Here is an 18,255-nt window from a genome sequence, read left to right as displayed (position 1 = left end):
TTTTAAAAATAAATTATGATTGACAGAAAAAAAAACCCATTGGAGCATTGGTGAAAAAAAAAATCTACATTTTTCAAAAATTCCACAACAAAAAATTCAGTTAATCCATAAAATGGCTTCAATACCAGCTCTGGCAGGTCTGTGTGTCTTCTTTAGAGAATATAAATTTTATTTTAGGAGAATCATAAAAGATGAGCAACATTTCCAGACCCAGTGTTCCTCATAACAGACGGCGGCTGAATATGATAAAACCATAAATCTTTGCTGTAATTCGCTCAGCTGTTACCTTTCTAAAACAAAGCGTTCTCTTTGTCATTTCTAAATGTTTTTGACGTCTCTGTACTTGACGCCACACCACAGGAACAACTTCCACACTGAAGAGTGTTGCTGCTACTCTGTAGCGCTTAGGCTTCGGTAAGGCGCGTTCACTGTTTGGAAAAAGAGCCGACTTTAGCATTTCAGACCAACATCAATTTCTCTGTTTGCCTCCAGTCATATCGTCACCTTCCTAAAATAATGATGGCTATAGTGTTTTTTTTTCCTTTGCCAAAAGATGATTTGGAAAGAAAAAATATATACATTCATTTTTGGCACAAAAAAAAAACAACACTCCGGCCGTTATTTTAAGCAGATGACAACATGGAAACTAATCATCTATGCATCCTTAGCTGAGCTGTCATAACTCATTAACTATGCATCTAATTTAAAGATTTTTTTCTTCAATATCTGCTGAGATGGAATAGTGGGGGGAGCCTAATCGGATCAATTGAAGCTGACCAATCAGAGGAGAGCATCCAGTAAGACCCTGATGGCAGAGAGCAGCCTTGTGCGCTCATCAGTATTCTAGCTTCTATTTTTCTAGTTTAGGATAAAAATCAGTGTTTGACTTCTTCTCATCCATATGTATTAAAAAATGTGCAGAGATTATATATGTATAGAAGGAGAAAAAAATAATAATTTTTTTTAATATTGCAGAGATATTTTTGGTATAACTGATAAAAAAAAAACCAACAAATTTAAAACGTTTAGAGCTAATGGGAGGTTAAAAAAAAAAAAAAAAGCAAATCTAGTTCAACGTGAATGTTTTAAATCTGCAGCCTTGACCCTCCCTCTGCAGGTTGGAGTTTAACCATCAGTAAACAGAGCCAGGGGAGTTAGTGTGTGCATGACTTGGGCTATTTGCTGTTTTGTGTCAGTAGGTGATTAATAAAAGAGAGGGGGGGAGATGAAGAATATATATTTTTAATTGATAAAAATCAGCGTTTAACTGACCGGTAAAGCTTTGCATGTTTTTTTTTTCTAGTTAGGTTTTCTTCAAATGATTCAGAGTTGAATTTTTCGCCCCCACAAGGTTCGATTTTCAGCTAATGACAGGTGGACGTGTGACAGGAACTGCTGGATGGACACTAAACTTCACTTATTTTAACTTTAACATCTAAGATTTTAGATATCTTATCTACATAAATGCAAAATAAAGAATGAAGAAAAAAAAAAAAAAAACTCAAGTAGTGTTGATGCATCCGGATCTGGTCCAACAAAATGTCCGCCCGCAGGCAGAATAAGTGCTGACAGCAGCAGAAAATGTAATAAACATAATTTCTTCAGAATTTAGACTTGTTGTTCTGCTCTTAAGTAATCAAAATCTATGCTTTCATTTACTTAAAAGTCAAGTTATTTTTTTGGATTTGTTTGTACGTCAAGATTTCATACAGTTTCTTCCATTAGCGTGGACAGTTTTTTTTTTTTTTTTTTTTTTTTTTTTTAAATCTTGGGTGATGCATAACGTAAATTATCCGACGTCAAACCTTTGGAGTTTGATTTGTATCGATCCTTTCCAAAGTACATATCTATTTCAGCGCTGAACTCCGGGTCAGAGATGTCCGTTTCCCTCTCCTGTCCAGCAAGGGGAGATGGGAAATACTGTCATGATGAATTATTTCTTCCTCTGTTGATTGGAACAACTGAGTTATGTCAGGATGAGAAGGACCTTCTAGGCTCTCTGATTGTGATTTCTTGTAAATCATCTATTTATTCATGACACCAGCTTTATTTTGGTGGGTCTAAATAGCTTGTGTATTTAAATAATAAAATTACTTTTGTGAAAAAAAATGTCTGTGATGTGCTTTTCTTTTCTTCTTTAAAGTAAACCTGACTGGTGGGGATAAATACAGACTCATTTTGTTTTAGGGATTTTAAAATCTCTTGGTTATTTCTGCATTCATTCATTTTCACCGATGCTGGGTTATTTGTCCTTTTTAATTGGAAGTAATAATTTCCTGTACCTTTTCCATACAGAGTGTTCCAGCTGTAAATATTGAGAGAGCAGCATAAATAAGTGCAAAATTATGAGGTGGAAAGGGAAAAAAAAAGACTGGTTTTCAAACAATTCAGTTCAAATTCCGACCTTTACTTTGACACAGCCATATAAAGCCCTGGTTAACCAGCTCCCTCCAGAATTCACTGATCTGCTGAAAATGAGTTGTAGTCCTCAAAAATCTGACTTTCATGGACAAGGAGCGAAAGGAGAGCCAGAAGAAATCCTCTTTGCAGTTTAATGCCAGACTTTAAAGCTGCAGCATGTAACTTTCATTTTAAAAAATTAGCTTTTTGTTGTTTTATTTATTATGAAAGCTCCGTACTGCAGCGGTAAAGTCGACCCAGCACTTATCAGATCAGAACCAAACTGAACTTTTTGGCCTTCAGTGGAAAAATGACATTACTCTGATGTGGTGGTGGCAGCATCATGCTGTCCTTCAGAAGAAAGAAAAACTGGTCAAGTTGGATGGAGGTAAATTCAGAGCACTGCACTGCTTCATGTTTGCCTCTCAAATTCAAATAAAATGCATTTAGATTTGTGGTTGCAGTGAGATAAGATGAGGTTAGAAATTCTTTCGCCAGGTTCTGCAGTGATCGCTGTAAACTGGTGACCCGATGAAATCTGCTGGGTTTCCTTTTTAAACTGCTTTGAATAATTAATTGAGCATATTGCACCGTTTGATAACTAGGATCAACTGGATGGTATGTGTGATTGAATTAAACTTTTTTTTTTTTTTTGCAAAGTGCCTTTAAATGGCATTTGCTATGTAAATAAACTGAACATTCCTAAAAATAAATCAGATAAGAACCATATTTTATGCGAAACTTTTTCTTTTCTTTTTTTTATTGATTATGTAAGTAACAGCAGATTTCAAACACTTGTTACCCAACTGTATTTATGTAATCTGTTGACTTGGATCGATGGTGTCATGCATAACCAGTGTATGCTCTTCTTGTTATGCATGACACCAGAAGAAAATCACTACTTATAAGAGATCATTTAATCAAAATTAGCCTAATATTTTATAAAAGAATCAAATAACTCCAGTTTATTTATTTTGTTTGTTTTTTTAGCTCTCCTGAAGGTTTCAGCAGGTAACCAGTGGGAGCGGGGTGAAAGTCCACCTTCCTTTGTGAGCACATGTGAGAGAAAGTGAGTGGAGGCGTGGCATTTTCACCCGTCTACCTGTCTTTACCTCCTTCAGTTCTCATTCGCAGGCAGCAGCAGCATCGGAGAGACGCTTCAGCCGAGACATGAGCGGACGAGTCGGAGACCTGAGCCCTAAGCAGGCCCAGACCCTAACCGAGGTCAGAGATGATTCCCCAATCTGGAATATCTGCTGGAAATTCTGGGAGGTTTTTTGGAAATGACTTTGAAATGACACGAGGCTGATATCTTTTGGTTTGCATTGATCCAACTTCAGATGCTCTCCCAGTGAAAACTTTGAATATGTTATGTGCTAATGCTCTGTGTTAAAACTTACAAACCCACAATCACATGTAGTTTCTTGAAACTTCATTTGTTTTTCTGAATAATTTTTATCACAGGTTGCGCAAAGTTCCTCCTTATGGGTGAGAGTTGTTTGTTCTCCAATAACATTTAAATAACCATGTATTACAATAAATGGTTTGCTTTTATTTGAACTTAAAAACTAAAAGCAGATGAGCTTGGATTTGAAAACGTGTGTATTTAGGTTTATCCACATAATTTTAGTGAAGCAAAAATGGATTTAGTTTGACAATAATGACTCTTTTTAACAATGAGCAAAAATAGAAACTTTTATGGTGCAAAGTGTAACCATGTAGCTACAAACAAAGAACTAATATGGACAGGAGGGCTGTTAAAAAGTCCATAAAATGTTTTAGATCATCAGAGAAGGACAACCTGATGATCTGAAACATCTTCATGCATTTCCTGATTTTTGAGGAAATACAAAAATCAGCTTTGAAATGACGGTTTCATTTGAGGGGAAAAGCTTTCCAAACCATCCTGCTTGAAAACTGATCAGTCCCTATAGCCATTAACCTGCTGCTCCACTGCTGGTATCACAAACATCAAGTGTTTGAAGTAATAATGAGTCAATTTACATCCCTGAGGGGATTTTTGATCCAGTCTTCTTTGCAGAATTGTTGTAATTCAGACATATTGGAGAGTTTTAGAGTCTGTTTAAGGTCAAACTACAGCATCTACCTCAGATTGAAGCCCACACTTTGACTGGGCCACTCTGACACTTTCATTTAGGTATTTTTTCATTTTATTTTCTTCCTATTCAAAAGTGGACTTGAGTGGACAAATACAAATACTGTTTTTGAAGAAAATTCACATTTAAAACAGGCTTCTTTAGGATACTACTTTATTAAAGAAGTGAGATTTTTATCACTAAACTAAGCATAATAACTGCATTTAGTCATATTTTTGGATTTACCGATAGTTTTGTTTTAAATTGTTAGTTTTAATGTTTGTTTTGGTACCACTTGGTGCAAGATGTATTACTGTAAGCTCTACAATTTATTTATTTATTTTTTTTTAGTCTCTGTAGCACTTTGAGATTTCTTTGAAATATAAGGTGCGTTACAAATAAAATTTATTATTATTATTATTATTATTTAGCAACGCTCTCGTGAACAAAGTGGAAAAAAGAGTAAAAATAACATTTACGATAACACTGCCAGTTTTGTCTTTTGTTTAATGTGATTAATTGAATTTTATTGAGAAGATCAAATCTAAATTCTTCTAGGAAATTCTTCATGATAACTGATAAACGATAAACAATATCCCACTGGCCCACTGCTAGATTGCATGCCAAACAATGCTTTGAGGGTTTTTTTGCATGTTTATCCCAGTTTCTGCGGACAGAGCTACTCCAGCAGCCCACAAAGGTTTACTTAAGCTGCTTTTTCTTCTTTTTAACTCTTTGTGACTAAGAACTGCGCCTTGGCTTTTCTTTCAGTTTCGGGAGAGGATTCAAGATGTTCTCCCCAGCCTGCCGGCTCAGCATGACCACTACCTCCTCCGCTGGCTTCGAGGTGAGTCTCAGACATCCAGGTTCACCTGTTCAGTGCTTTCTGGACACTGATTATAGATTTAGGGAACACAGTTTGACCTGTTGGTCTCCGTTTGCAGCCGATCAAGGATAAGTCGACCTATGTTGCTCTGTGATTGAACTGATTGATAATAAAATAAGGTGCAGTTCAGTCTTGTTAATACAGTTTTAAATGTATTTATATAGTTCCAGCAGCATTTTGGAATCAAATTGCTGCCAGTGTTGTGCTGCAGTTGAAGGTTTTACAGTAAAAATTAACACAGGCTCATGAGGTACATAGACTTGATAGATTTAGTTCTTTTTCAGCCATACTGGTCACTCAAAGGTCAGTATGAGGGACACTCAGAAATATTCAGAACTACTGCACTGCTCAGTGGCCAAAAAGCAGCAGCTTCAAGACCAACATGATTGGTGCTTCACTAATATCTGAAAAATAGATTCAAGGATTGACTTTAATATTTTGGGTACACTTTGTTGCCAACGGTTGTCAACGTAGTACGCTTACTCTCATATCCGCCGCTTATTGTGTTTGACCTCTTCGCAACGCAGCTCACGCCTTCTGAAAGGAAAGCAGTTTCCTCTGACTCAAACCAAACAAAGGCAGAGGCCTACAGCCAAACCTGTTCCTAAAGTGACACCGTATCCAATTTCTCTAGAGGTCTGGGGGAAAAATACCAGAGCTAGAGGCTACAGTATTTACACCTGCGGGCTGAAGGAGATTGTTGGTCTTCTTTTCCTTTTCACACCAATATTCACTGTTTGAGTATTTCAGACAGTGGTATTTTTTACAGGTATTTTCACACAAGATTTTCAATCCGTAAGTATCTATTTCTGCATTGTGCCTTACATAAAGTCGTATTGAAAATAATTTATTTCACTTGCTTAGATTATTTAGGTACAGACTGATGTTTTTAAGCCTTTATTTCTATTAATTATGATGATTTCCCACTTCCAACCGATGACAACCCAACATTTAAGATTAGAATATTACATCGCACTAATGAAAATATACATGAATGTGTGCTTAATGAAATGTAAGTTTAATGCCTGCTTTACATGTTATTTTCTACAGGTACTTTTAATCAGAAGAAATTTTAATTTATTAAATATGATCGTATATTTGCACAGTTTTGGCCTTAGTGGGAAAAAAATACCTCTACTCGCCCCACCCCCTCCATCAGTTGGAGGGTCAGTGGATTGCAGAGAGTGACGCAATTATTTGATTAAATGAACAAAATGAGTCCTTATTACATTATTATTATACATTAGTTTTATACATTATTTTTTAACAACCTTTTAAACGTGAGATTTTAATCACCGCAAATTGTGAAATTTTGTGTTTTTTGTTTGTTTTTTTTTTACATTTGTAGAGTATCTAAATAGTTTTACACTTTTTGTAGTTGGACAAACAGTTCATTAGTCTGGTTCTTTGTTCAAAAACTTTTGTAAACAAAACTGTTTTCAGTCCTGATTAAAAGGACCAACTGTTTCTGCATATCTCAGGTTTTCAGGGAGTTTGTTCCAGAGCTGAGGACCATAAAAACTAGACACTGCCTCATCTTGTTTAGTTCAGTTATTAGGTCTCTGACAACCTGAGAGGTCTGCATGGCTCATACTTGACAAGCATTTCAGAAATTTATTTCTGATTTTGTTATTATATTTAATCCATCATGTAGTATTTTGATCGTGTCTCTGTTAGAGATATTTAAATCTAATTCAGTCTTGTTCATCTAATTCTTCTTTTCAAAAATGACTGAAGCTTCTAGAAGCTGTCTCTTTTAAAACGCAGAATTAAAATGATATTCAGGTCATCGTGATTGAATGAAAACTTCTGATTACAACATTAACCTTATGTATTTTTGGGGAATGTCTCATTAACGGTATTTTGGCAGCAAAGAATTCATCATGTGGTAATTTGAAGAAAAACTGTTTTCTCAATCAGCTCCAGTTGTTCTCTCCCTAAAAAAAAGTCAAAATTGCATAGAAAAAGTAAGTCTATAAAATTATGTTTCAGTAGCTCTGCTACTGTAATTTTATGTTTCTGTCAGAAGCTTCTAGCAGCTGTGGTCTGTCTGGTTAATGGTCCACAGTCAGAGCAGGCTGAGATCGATGTCCAGAGGTGGGTGGGTGGGTGTGTGTGTGTGTGTGTGTGTGTGTGTGCGTGTGCGTGTGTGTGTGCGTGCACCACCTGTTGACTTTGACCAGTTTCTCTGCTCGCTTAAAAACAAGCTGACAGTTTGAAACTGTGTCAAAGGCACTTATTTCTCAACATCAAGAAGCATAGAAGTTATATGAACTGTTGGGAGTATATGCATATTTCTATGTGTGAAATATAAAAAAAAATACTTACAATGAAAGCACCTAATCTCCTCTGCATTAATTTCACTGTTGTTATTTTGAAGACAGCAACTGATGTGAACATTGTTGTTCCTGAAAGGTGAGGTTATTCTCTTCCCACCATCCAGAAACTTCATTTTGTGTCCCCAAAATTATCCATTCCAAATCCATCACACTGTTTCACGTTAAATAAAACTAAAAAAGAAAGTGAATAAACATTCCTTACTTTGGATTAATTTAACACTATTTCTCCTGTGCTTGTTTTGGAGTGAGCCTATGGAAGCTATCTTATCTCATTTATGCTTTAACATAAAACACAGATACTAAAAAGATATCTTGCTCTGCTTCAAGTGATAGGCATTGAATATACATTTAAATGATTTTTGCTCCAGAGAGTGAGCCTGTGTTGAAAACAATTCTGGGCCACAGGTTTTGCCTTGAGGGTGTGTACAGATCGGCCAATGACGGTATGCGGATATGGGAAAAGCAGTGATTGGTTGAAATCGCTGGCCCACACACTTTCATACACAAACACATGTTATGTCTCTCTACCTTTACAAGGTCTTCGTATTGACTTCCATTCATTTCTATAGCCTATCCCTGACCCTTAACCATCTCTAGACCATAGCTAACTCACACCTTTGTCCTAAACCTAACCCTTAACTCCAAAGCGACTCTTCTCTTCATGGAGCAGTGGGTCCTCATAACATATGTGTAGGAACATGGTCCTTACAATATACAAATACAAGAACACAGACACACATGCACTCAACTGCATGCAGCAGGAAATGGACTTTAGCACAAGATCTGCCATCGGAGCAGGTGCCACTAGAGAAGAGGTGCACGTTTGTATTTCTACCCATATTTAGGACTTAGTACTGGCTTCTATTCATTTTAGTAACTGCTCTTACCCTCACACCAGTACCTGTATATTCCTAATTCAAACCTTAACCAAAACTTAATTTACACCATACCTTTAAACCTAACCTTTATCCCTGAAAAGGGTGCTCACCCACTTCAGGTCAGGCTTTGGCCCCCATAAGGCGCATTGGTCTTCAGAAGGTTATTGAATGTACTGGAAAAGTTCCTAAAAAAGCAGCACAGACCTCTTTAGAGCGTAACTTAGATAAAGACCCAAAAGGAATCAGAAACTGTTGTTAGGGGACATTTTGCTGTGTTAGACCACAAGGAAAGCAGGGCAATGGACCAGCGCTGCACTTTCGTCTTATTAAATGGAATTCAAGAATTCAACTCACTGACTCTTCTTGAACCTCCTACATTAAGAACCTAAATTGAGATAATTTCCACAATTTGGAGGCACTGCTGAGATTTGAACCCAGAATCTCCAGTTTACCAAACAATTTTCTAGAAACACGTGAATTTTAATTCAATTTCCTTTATCAAATTTGGGGGCTTTCTTTTTCTCCCCTGAAGATATAATAAAATTATTTATTCCCAACAGTTCAAATAACTTCTCTGTTTCTTGTTGTTAAGAAATAAGACCAAACAATGTCTCAAAAAGGTCATCAGCGTGGAATATCAGGGAATATTTCCTGACACCAGTGTCTCCTTCAAACTGGTGTGAAGGAGACATAACTACCAAACCAAAGAATAACTGCATGTGCTCTGTGCTGACTGAAATAAAACGTACATGTTTTCACATGGATGCTCTCTCTTCTGTTTCTCTCTTCCCAGCTCGTAACTTCAATCTTCAGAAATCAGAGAACATGATCAGGAAGGTGAGATTTTTGTGATCTCTCTGCTTTGTACCTGACTCATCTCAAGCCTTTACATTTTTCATACACAGTTTTTAGATTCATGTAGCAAATATTGCTTTTTACTTTATTGATTTTTACCTACAGAGTGCACAAGGAGGTTATATAATATGTAGCATTGTTAATAATTGAACAGGAATTTCTCAACTGTTTTTGTTTTTGGTCTCCATTAGTGAACTTTTGACAGCTGAGCATGTATAAATCTGCAGTGGAGATTATAATCTCTTCTGCCAACATTAGTTGAGGCGGCAGCATCAGAGCTACAGAAGCTCAACAACCTGATAAAGAATGCTGGTTCTGTTCTGTGGAGTGTCTGGAGATGACGATGCACATGGACAATCCATACTTTTCTGGATTACCCATAAAATCCAGAAAAGTCTCAGCAACCCTGCCCGTCTTCTTTATGAAACTTTTGTATAACAAAAGAGGGTTTTCAGTCAGAGGGTTTCTCAGATATGCTGTGATACTGACTGCTGTAGGAGATACTTCACAGCCACCATCATCTACAATAAGTCTTTGAAGAAAATTGTGTTCTATGTCATTTCATTTCTCTCGGGGGTTAAGAAAGAATTTCTGAACTGAATTTGGTTGTGCTGGAGTTTTTCGTCATTAGTTTTACTTCCTGGTTTTTGTGAGACTCATTTCTTCTTCTGCTTCCTTTTCCTCTTCTTACAGCATGTGGAGTTCAGGAAGCAGATGAAAGTGGACACCATCATAGCTGACTGGAAGCCTCCAGAGGTAACTTGCCCCCCCCTGCCCCTCTCCTCCGCTCGTCTTCTCAGGCGTCTGAGACGCACTCTGTTGTCTCGTCGTTTGATCCTTGTCCTTGTCAAGGTTATCGAGAAGTACGTATCCGGTGGGATGTGCGGCTACGACCGAGAGGGGAGTCCCATCTGGTACGACGTGATTGGCCCTCTGGACCCCAAAGGCCTGCTGCTGTCAGCCACCAAACAGGACTTCCTGAAGACGAAGATCAGACACATCGAGATGCTGCAGCGGGAGTGTCGGAGGCAGTCTGAGAAGGTCTGGGACAAGCTCTCCTCTCATGTCTAAACCTAGACTCACTTTTTTCCCTCCCTTTGTACCACATTTTTTTCACCTTCAAACTTTGTTTTTCCCTTTATCTGTTTCTATTCTCTTCCCCTTGTCTCTTAATTTTTTGTGAGAAACACAAGAATGTTTGCTTCTCCTAAAACTGTTTTTCACAAACATGTTTTGTAATTGTACGTGTCGCATTTTGAGCTCACGTCACAGCATAGAACTTGAAATTGCCCCCACAACATTTTAATATATGCAACTTGAAATGAAAATATAAACCTCTTAATGCACTTAAGAGATCTTCTTTGCTCATCCTAATGAGAACTGTGATTCTTGTTTTGTAAATATGACTGGCCAAGACACATAGACATTTTGTAAACTCAAATGCCTACTGAGGCATTTTTGAGTTTACAGATTCTGAAAGTGTTGATTCTAATCTTTGTTTTCTCTTAGCTTGATGTAAATAATTTTTTTAGTTTAGGTGTTATAGATGCAGTTAGTCAGCATGGGGTGCAACGCTCCTCACATCCTTGTCACCGTCATATCACACTCAGGCCAGGGGGACCTCTGCGTGCCAGTGGCGTACTATGTATCATAATGCTATTCTAAAAACAAAAGTTCTGCAACTCACCCCGAGAAACTGAAAAATATCCCTGCAGACATGAATTTCTCTGATCATGTAGTCCAGGTGACGTTTTCTTCCTACCAGTATCTTCAGCTTTTCATTTGAGTGATTCAGTCTTAAGCTATTTATCCATTATAATTTTTAAACGCAATCCTTTGGTAAGGTAACTGTACGTGTCGCACTCTGAGCTCACATCACGCCAAATAACAGTCGTTTAAATGCAGTACATTGCGGACCACTAGGGGGCACCTAGAGACCACAGGTTGAGAAAGGCTGACCTAGACTCACTTTTTTTCTTCCATTTTCTTCACCTTCCTTCCAGGTTCAAACTTTTTTCCCTTCCTCTGTTTCCATTCTCTTCCCCTCATATTTCCTCTCCTCGTCTCTTCCTCTAACATGTCCTCTCTGTCTGTCTCAGCTCGGGAAGAACATAGAGTCCACCACTCTGATTTATGACTGCGAAGGACTTGGACTGAAGCACATTTGGAAACCTGCTATTGAGACTTACGGAGAGGTTTGTCGCTCGCTCTCACATTCATCACACGCTGTTTCTCAAAGCCTTAATCTGTGTCTGAGCTGCTCTTTATCTCCTGCAGGTCCTCACCATGTATGAAGACAACTACCCTGAGGGGCTGAAGAGGGTGCTCCTCATTAAAGGTACCTCACCAGATTTGCGACATGGTCTCGCTATTGTTCAAGTTGTGTTTTCAAGTTGAAGTTGAAGAATTTCTTTATTTTGTTATTTTTGTTGCAGCTCCTAAAATGTTTCCGATGGCCTACAACTTGATCAAACACTTCCTGTGTGAGGAAACGCGACGGAAAATCGTGGTTTTAGGAAGTAAGATGACTCTCCTTCCTATCTCTTTAAACTATAACATCTCTGACATTGCTATGTTTAATGCTAACTTTTATTATTCCTTATATTAAATTATATTGGTTTCTGCTTTTTATTACAGAATTAATAGTAATTCTGCAATAAATAATAATAGTAGCTATAAATAAATAATCTATTATTTAAGACATTGGACTCAAATTATAAGATTACCACAGGACTATAACGCAAACACGGGGAAACATATGATGGAATATTAGGCTAAGAATTTTTTTTATTATTTAGAAAATAAAGTCATAATATTACAAGAATAGAATCATAATAATACAAGCATCAAATCATAATATGTCAATAAAGTGGTAATAATACAAGAATAAAGTCATAACAATGCGAGATTAAAGTCAAATTACCAGAATAAACTTGTAACAATATGAGAATAGTTGTACTAAAGCAAAAGTAAAGTCATAATTAATGAGAACAAGGTTGTAATAAAACTTTATTATTTGTAACATAATCTGTAATTATGTTACAAATTATGTCCAAATTATTTATTTCCTTCATTCCTATGGTTTTATTGACTTTTTCTCCTAATTGTTTGGCTGTTTGCAGGTAACTGGCAGGAAGTCCTGCGCAAGCACATCGACCCGGACCAGCTTCCTGTGGTGTACGGAGGAACCCTGACTGACCCGGACGGAGACCCTCGCTGCAGAACGATGGTGAGAAGAGAAACCCTCAGACAAGATCCAGTTTGTTTGGAAGGTTCTGACCGAAATGATTCATCCGTTGTGCTTCTAGATCAACTACGGCGGGATCGTTCCCAAGTCTTACTACGTGCGGGAGTCGCTGAAGGTTCAGTATGACAGCAGCGTCACCATCAGCCGCGGATCAAGCTTGCAGCTGGAGTACGACGTCGCTGCCCCCAGCAGCCTCCTCAGGTATGACAGCAGGTGCAGAAATCTGGTCTGAAACACACTGAGCAATAACACGCATTAAGAAAAACTCTTTTTGATCTCAACAAAAATTTGGGAAAAATGTGTTAAGAACTTTGTAGTTATTGATAGATTCTTGTTTATTTTAGAAAAAAAATACAATACCTTCCCTTAATACTACATTACATTATGTATTTTTAATTAAAACGTACAAACTTGAGTATCTTCTGTCCTTGCAGCTGCACTGTCTCCATCCATCTACGTCTCATTAATCTGTCTTTTTTTCTAGTTTCAACACGTCAGTTATGTTTTAGTACATGTAGGGAATGTGTTTTAAAAAACAAATGTATCAGTAGAATAAGACGCAGTTCTGTTCCCTGCTAGGTGGCAGTTTGCCAGCGACGGAGCAGACATCGGGTTTGGAGTGTACCGGCGCACCAAGGACAGCAGGAGTCAGAAGGTAGCCGAGATGGTGCAGGTTCTTCCCAGTGAGCGGTACAACGCCCACCTGGTCCCAGAAGACAGCTGGCTCACCTGCTCGGAGCCAGGAGTCTGTGAGTAACCGCTCGTTTTCCTCAGGTTTATCTGGATGTTTGTCAAGAAAATTGGTCAAAATGTATGTATCTCTGCATATGTATGTAAGTGTGAATGGGTGAATGTGGCTTTGGTGTAAAGAGTTTTGTGTGGTCAGTGTGTTACAAATGTGTCTGTATTCTCTGCTAGCTGTTGCTAACCGCATCCCTTGTCCCTTGCAGATGTGCTGTGTTTTGACAACAGCTACAGCATCCTCCAGTCCAAGAAGGTTAGCTACAACGTGGAGGTGATTCCTCCTGCGGATGAACAGCTGGAGACTCTGTGCAGCAGAGGGGACGTGGGGCTGCAGTGAGGATACGCAAACATTTACATCTCACATTTTGGTCACCTCGCTGCCTCACGACGACTGGATTTAACCTCAGCATCTCTCAGTGCACTGCATGTTAGTTCCTAATTGTTTGGAGCCTTAATTGTAAAGTTGATTAATGTGAGGATGAGAAGCAGTACTGTGAATGCAGTGCACTGAAACCGTGCCAAAATGATTCAGAACTGAACCACAGGTCAGTTCAAGCAGTCCAGCTGAGATTCCATAGTTATCAAAGTATGCATTGCATTTACTAGATTATAATAGTTAGATTATAAATACACATGTTAATTAATAATAATTTTTTCAGATAATATTTATTTTTGGATCAATTTCCTGCAAGATTTGCTTGATCATGAACACAACACATTTACACTGCCATCTACAGGCCAGTTTTGGGTGATCCAAAGTCACCAGTAACAGCTGCCTCACACCAGCTGGTTGTGTTTTCAGCACTTTGCTGAACTTTATGGAGTTCTGCTTTTAAAGTCGATGTGTATAACAGTAGGACCTGTCCTCTTCACCAGCGGTGGAGCTAGAAATTGCCCGTTGCTCACTCAGGAGTGGCCAACAACTGAGCGACGCCGGAGTTCAGAGCACAACATCAGTATTTTCCAAATTCAATTCAAAAATACTGTATTGATTCCACAGGGAATTCCAAAGAGAATAAGTGATTATTCATATTTTTAAGTTAAGTAAATATCTAGTTTTAATATTCTTGGTGTGCAATCTGTTAATGAAACCACTTGACTGATCTTTATGTGTTGAGCAGCCAAAAATAAAAGATAAAAAGCAGGCGGGAGATGCCACTGAAGTATTGACTCTGCAAGCTAGAAACTGTTAGGGCATGTCATAAATATGTAATAATTTATTTTAATTTATGAACGCTTCATTATGTCAAGGTTAATGTTGAAATGTTGCAATAAAAACCTATTGTGTTTAAATATGCCAAATTGCTTTTATTTGTATTGAACTTTATTTTATTTTTTCCACAAATCCCCTTTCCCGTTGGGCCTTTTAAATGTATGAAATTCACTTAATAACTCTGACCGATATTTTCTTGATCAGAATCAACTTGATTCGCCAAGTTTGTGCACACAACAGATTTGATTTCAGTACCGCTGAAATCCGCTTATATTTTATAAATCATGTAAAATTCAGAACTATTAAACCTCAGTTGTCTCGCTCTTTCAGCTTCTGTCGAGCTCTGATTGCTAATAATTACTGCGTCCACCAGGTGGCGCTTCAAGACAAGACAAGGGATTATTGGATGTATTACGTAATAGCTGATCAGTGAATATTAGGATCTAACTAATGATAAAAACAATACAACTAGCAAATATCAAAACGACTCTGAGGGCGGATTAACATCGAGACGAATAATTTTTAAATTTTAAATTAAATTTACAGATTTGCTTTTTTTTTATTTTATTTTTTTACTTTGTTATAAAATAAAATCCGCATTGTTCCACAGAGACATCCTGGTTATGTAACAGAAATATAATTAATAGTGTAAGCACAAGAGGGACTCCGGCTGTGGAGGAGTGTGTGTGCCTGTGGTGGTTATGTCGGTGCTTCCAGCATCCCGGACCGGGCTCGATGCCAGGGGGATGCGGGATGATGCTGGAGGCGGGAGGGAGGAGGGGGTTGGTACATATGCCCTGTGAGTTTTACATAACATCAGCTGGCTCACACATCAAATGAGTGACAAACCGCTGGCCGCAGCACAACAGACAGCGTCCCTCCTGCCGCGTGCCGCAGTGCCCGGTGTCCAGCAGAGAGGAGGGGAGAGAGCGCGCGCTCCTGGCTCTGCGTCACGTAAAGGATACAGTTGGAGGGGGGCACGTTTGTTTACCAGCCATACCTGTCGTAGTCCGGTTGGCGCTGTTGCCGTTTGTGTGTGTGCATGTGTGTGTCTCCGTGAGTAAAGGGAGATGGAGAGAGAGATGGAGGGCCGGAGGGAGGCGGAGCCGCTCGGACATGAGTAAATGACGTCAGCTCTCAGGTCGCCGAGCAGAGAAACAAACATGGCGACAGAATGGAGCGGGCAGCAGGGTTACATTCTCACCGTCATTATCTGCCTGTGGAGTGCGGTCGGCGGCCGGACAGAGACTGCGGCGGCGGCTGGTTCCGCCCGGGTCAGCGGTGCGAGCCAGGTCCTCGGCATGCGGCTCGAGCGAAGCGACAAGCCGTCCAGCACCAATGACGACGGTGTCATCCAGGTGACCGAGGAGAGCACTGTGCAGCTCCGGTTTTACGGGGTGCAGCTCCACTCGGGTGCCTGGACGCAGATCCGCTTCACGGAGCTAGCGGACGGCGGCGACGAGGAGGAGGAGGATGAGCAGGAGGAGGCGGTCGCGGCGGGCAGGGGAGGCAGCGGCATGATGGACACGCCGGATAGGACTTGTGTCGACTTCACGAAGGACATCAAAGTCGGGAGCTACATGAACGTGAGCAACCGGGGGACGTCCGGGGTGCTCAGCGTGCAAGTTAAGCCGCTGCGCAAAAGCGAGCCGCAGAAGGAGTACGCTTTGTGCACGCTGAGCGAGGATGGCACCAGGTGGGTTCTGCTGGGGGAGAGCGACGGCAGGTTCCTGGTGGTGGAGGAGAAGAAGTCGCTGCTGCCCATGTGGCTGCAGGTCATCCTCATCTCCTGCCTGCTGGTGCTGTCCGGGATGTTCAGCGGCTTGAACCTTGGCCTCATGGCGCTGGATCCCATGGAGCTGCGCATCGTCCAGAGCTGCGGCACCGACAAGGAGAAGAAGTACGCCCGGAAGATCGAGCCCATCCGGAGCAAGGGGAACTACCTGCTGTGCTCCCTCCTGCTGGGCAACGTGCTGGTGAACACCACCCTCACCATCCTGCTGGATGACCTGATCGGCTCCGGCCTGGGCGCGGTGGTGGCCTCCACCATCGGCATCGTCATCTTCGGGGAGATCGTCCCCCAGGCGCTGTGCTCTCGCCACGGACTGGCCGTGGGAGCCAACACCATCATGGTCACCAAGTTCTTCATGCTCATCACATTCCCGCTCTCCTTCCCGATCAGCAAGCTGCTGGACTACCTGCTGGGCCAGGAGATCGGCACCGTGTACAACCGAGAGAAACTGGTGGGGATGCTGAAGGTGACGGAGCCCTACAACGACCTGGACAAGGAGGAGCTGAACATGATCCAGGGAGCGCTGGAGCTCCGGACCAAAACGGTGGAGGACGTGATGACGCCCCTGGCGAACTGCTTCATGATCCAGGCGGACGCCGTGCTGGACTTCAACACCATGTCGGAGATCATGGAGAGCGGCTACACGCGCATCCCGGTGTACGATGAGGAGAGGTCCAACATCGTGGACATCCTGTATGTCAAGGACCTGGCGTTCGTGGATCCGGACGACTGCACCAACCTGAAGACCATCACCAAGTTCTACAACCATCCGGTGCACTTCGTGTTTCACGACACGAAGCTGGACACCATGCTGGAGGAGTTTAAGAAAGGTGAGTGTTCCAGTGAGGTTGTGTGTGCATGCTGGTGTGTGTGCCCATCATCACATCATCAAACACACAGAGCTGCCTGTCTGCATTGATCAATAACACCAACCTACATTCACAAATGGACTCACAGTGGCATTAAAAGTGGGAATGCACTATATGATGCATAAGGGCACCATGTTAGAGGGGGCGCCAGAAAAAACAACATTTTCTTTATTTGACAGCTGCCTGTGCATTGAAAACCCCTGAGGGTGCATATAATGTATCTGCTTACACCTCATAAAGTACTTTTCTGTGGCCTCATTATTGTCACCAAAACATTTGCATAGGCTAGACCAGGCCAGTTTGGGGTGCCACAGCTAAGAAAAATGTGATTAATCTGAAATTTATTCAGATTTATCACATTTCTCATCAAGAACTATTGATAGGAGAACACTGAACTGTTGTGGAAAGGAAAACTAAGACCTAATATCTGCCCAAGTGCAACGTTTGCATCTCTGCCAAACTGTCTTGGCAACAACCGTATGGTTAGATTTCTCATATCACGTGACCACTGATCATTTCTGATCAGATTCCGCTTTTCACAATGAAAACATTGAACTTTCAGTTTACGATACTTTCCATAAGAAAATACAATGTCACCAACTATTTACACCGAGCTTAGCTTTGTTTTTATGTTATTTTCTCTTTAAAAATGACTCACTCATTGACCAACATGTTACTGTGTGATAGTAACACCTCTGACTGAGTTGTTTCAGCTCTCATTCATGGTCTGGAGTTCAAGTTCACATCTGCACATTGTTGACAAAACAATAACAGCAAATCTGGAGGTAATATTTTCACCTAAAACCCTAAACATTCACTTCATGACCCATTAAAGAAATGCGTGAGCTATTTAGTAGTTTTCGTAACCTTTCATTAGTATGAAGTAGGGCTGTTGTAAACTAATATTTTAGTAATTGAGTAATCTATCGATTATTC

General features: G+C 40.2%; 2 protein-coding genes across 4 annotated transcripts in view; both read left to right on the top strand.

Moving 5' to 3' along the window:
- Positions 1-3,494: 3,494 nt before the first annotated feature.
- LOC106935672 (SEC14-like protein 2) lies at positions 3,495-14,738 on the top strand. 3 transcript variants are annotated; one of them, XM_015016248.1, is made up of 12 exons: positions 3,495-3,624; positions 5,268-5,343; positions 9,393-9,436; positions 10,148-10,210; positions 10,307-10,495; positions 11,554-11,649; positions 11,732-11,792; positions 11,890-11,973; positions 12,577-12,683; positions 12,763-12,902; positions 13,281-13,450; positions 13,652-14,738. In XM_015016248.1, the coding sequence occupies exons 1-12, from the start codon at positions 3,571-3,573 to the stop codon at positions 13,780-13,782; spliced, it is 1,215 nt and encodes a 404-aa protein (XP_014871734.1). In that variant the 5' UTR covers positions 3,495-3,570; the 3' UTR covers positions 13,783-14,738. The 3 variants fall into 3 exon arrangements, with proteins under 3 accessions (XP_014871734.1, XP_014871735.1, XP_014871736.1); XM_015016249.1 differs by lacking the exon at positions 3,495-3,624 and adding an exon at positions 3,631-3,718; XM_015016250.1 differs by lacking the exon at positions 3,495-3,624 and adding an exon at positions 3,821-3,888.
- Positions 14,739-14,774: 36 nt separating this feature from the next.
- Positions 14,775-18,255, top strand: part of LOC106935671 (metal transporter CNNM4-like) — a 27,782-nt gene continuing 24,301 nt past the window's right edge. Inside the window, exon 1 of the mRNA XM_015016247.1 lies at positions 14,775-17,280. Coding sequence (XP_014871733.1) covers positions 15,783-17,280 — 1,498 coding nt within the window. The 5' untranslated portion in view covers positions 14,775-15,782. The remainder of the gene's footprint in view (positions 17,281-18,255) is intronic.

The sequence above is a fragment of the Poecilia latipinna genome, unplaced genomic scaffold (assembly GCF_001443285.1).
Source record: "Poecilia latipinna isolate Pla-1442-1.1 unplaced genomic scaffold, P_latipinna-1.0 Scaffold1998, whole genome shotgun sequence".
Classification (NCBI taxonomy): domain Eukaryota; kingdom Metazoa; phylum Chordata; class Actinopteri; order Cyprinodontiformes; family Poeciliidae; genus Poecilia; species Poecilia latipinna.
Note: the sequence above shows the minus strand (reverse complement) of the source record. Positions and strands in the feature narration are given on the sequence as shown.

What these genes read in the sequence shown, in the direction of transcription:
- LOC106935672 (XM_015016248.1), top strand. Translation starts at nt 3,571, where the DNA reads ATGAGCGGACGAGTCGGAGACCTGAGCCCTAAGCAGGCCCAGACCCTA. An exon ending in GAGGGTGCTCCTCATTAAAG is followed by an intron (nt 11,793 to 11,889) that starts GTACCTCACCAG and finishes TTTTTGTTGCAG; the next exon opens with CTCCTAAAATGTTTCCGATG. An exon ending in CTGCTCGGAGCCAGGAGTCT is followed by an intron (nt 13,451 to 13,651) that starts GTGAGTAACCGC and finishes TGTCCCTTGCAG; the next exon opens with ATGTGCTGTGTTTTGACAAC.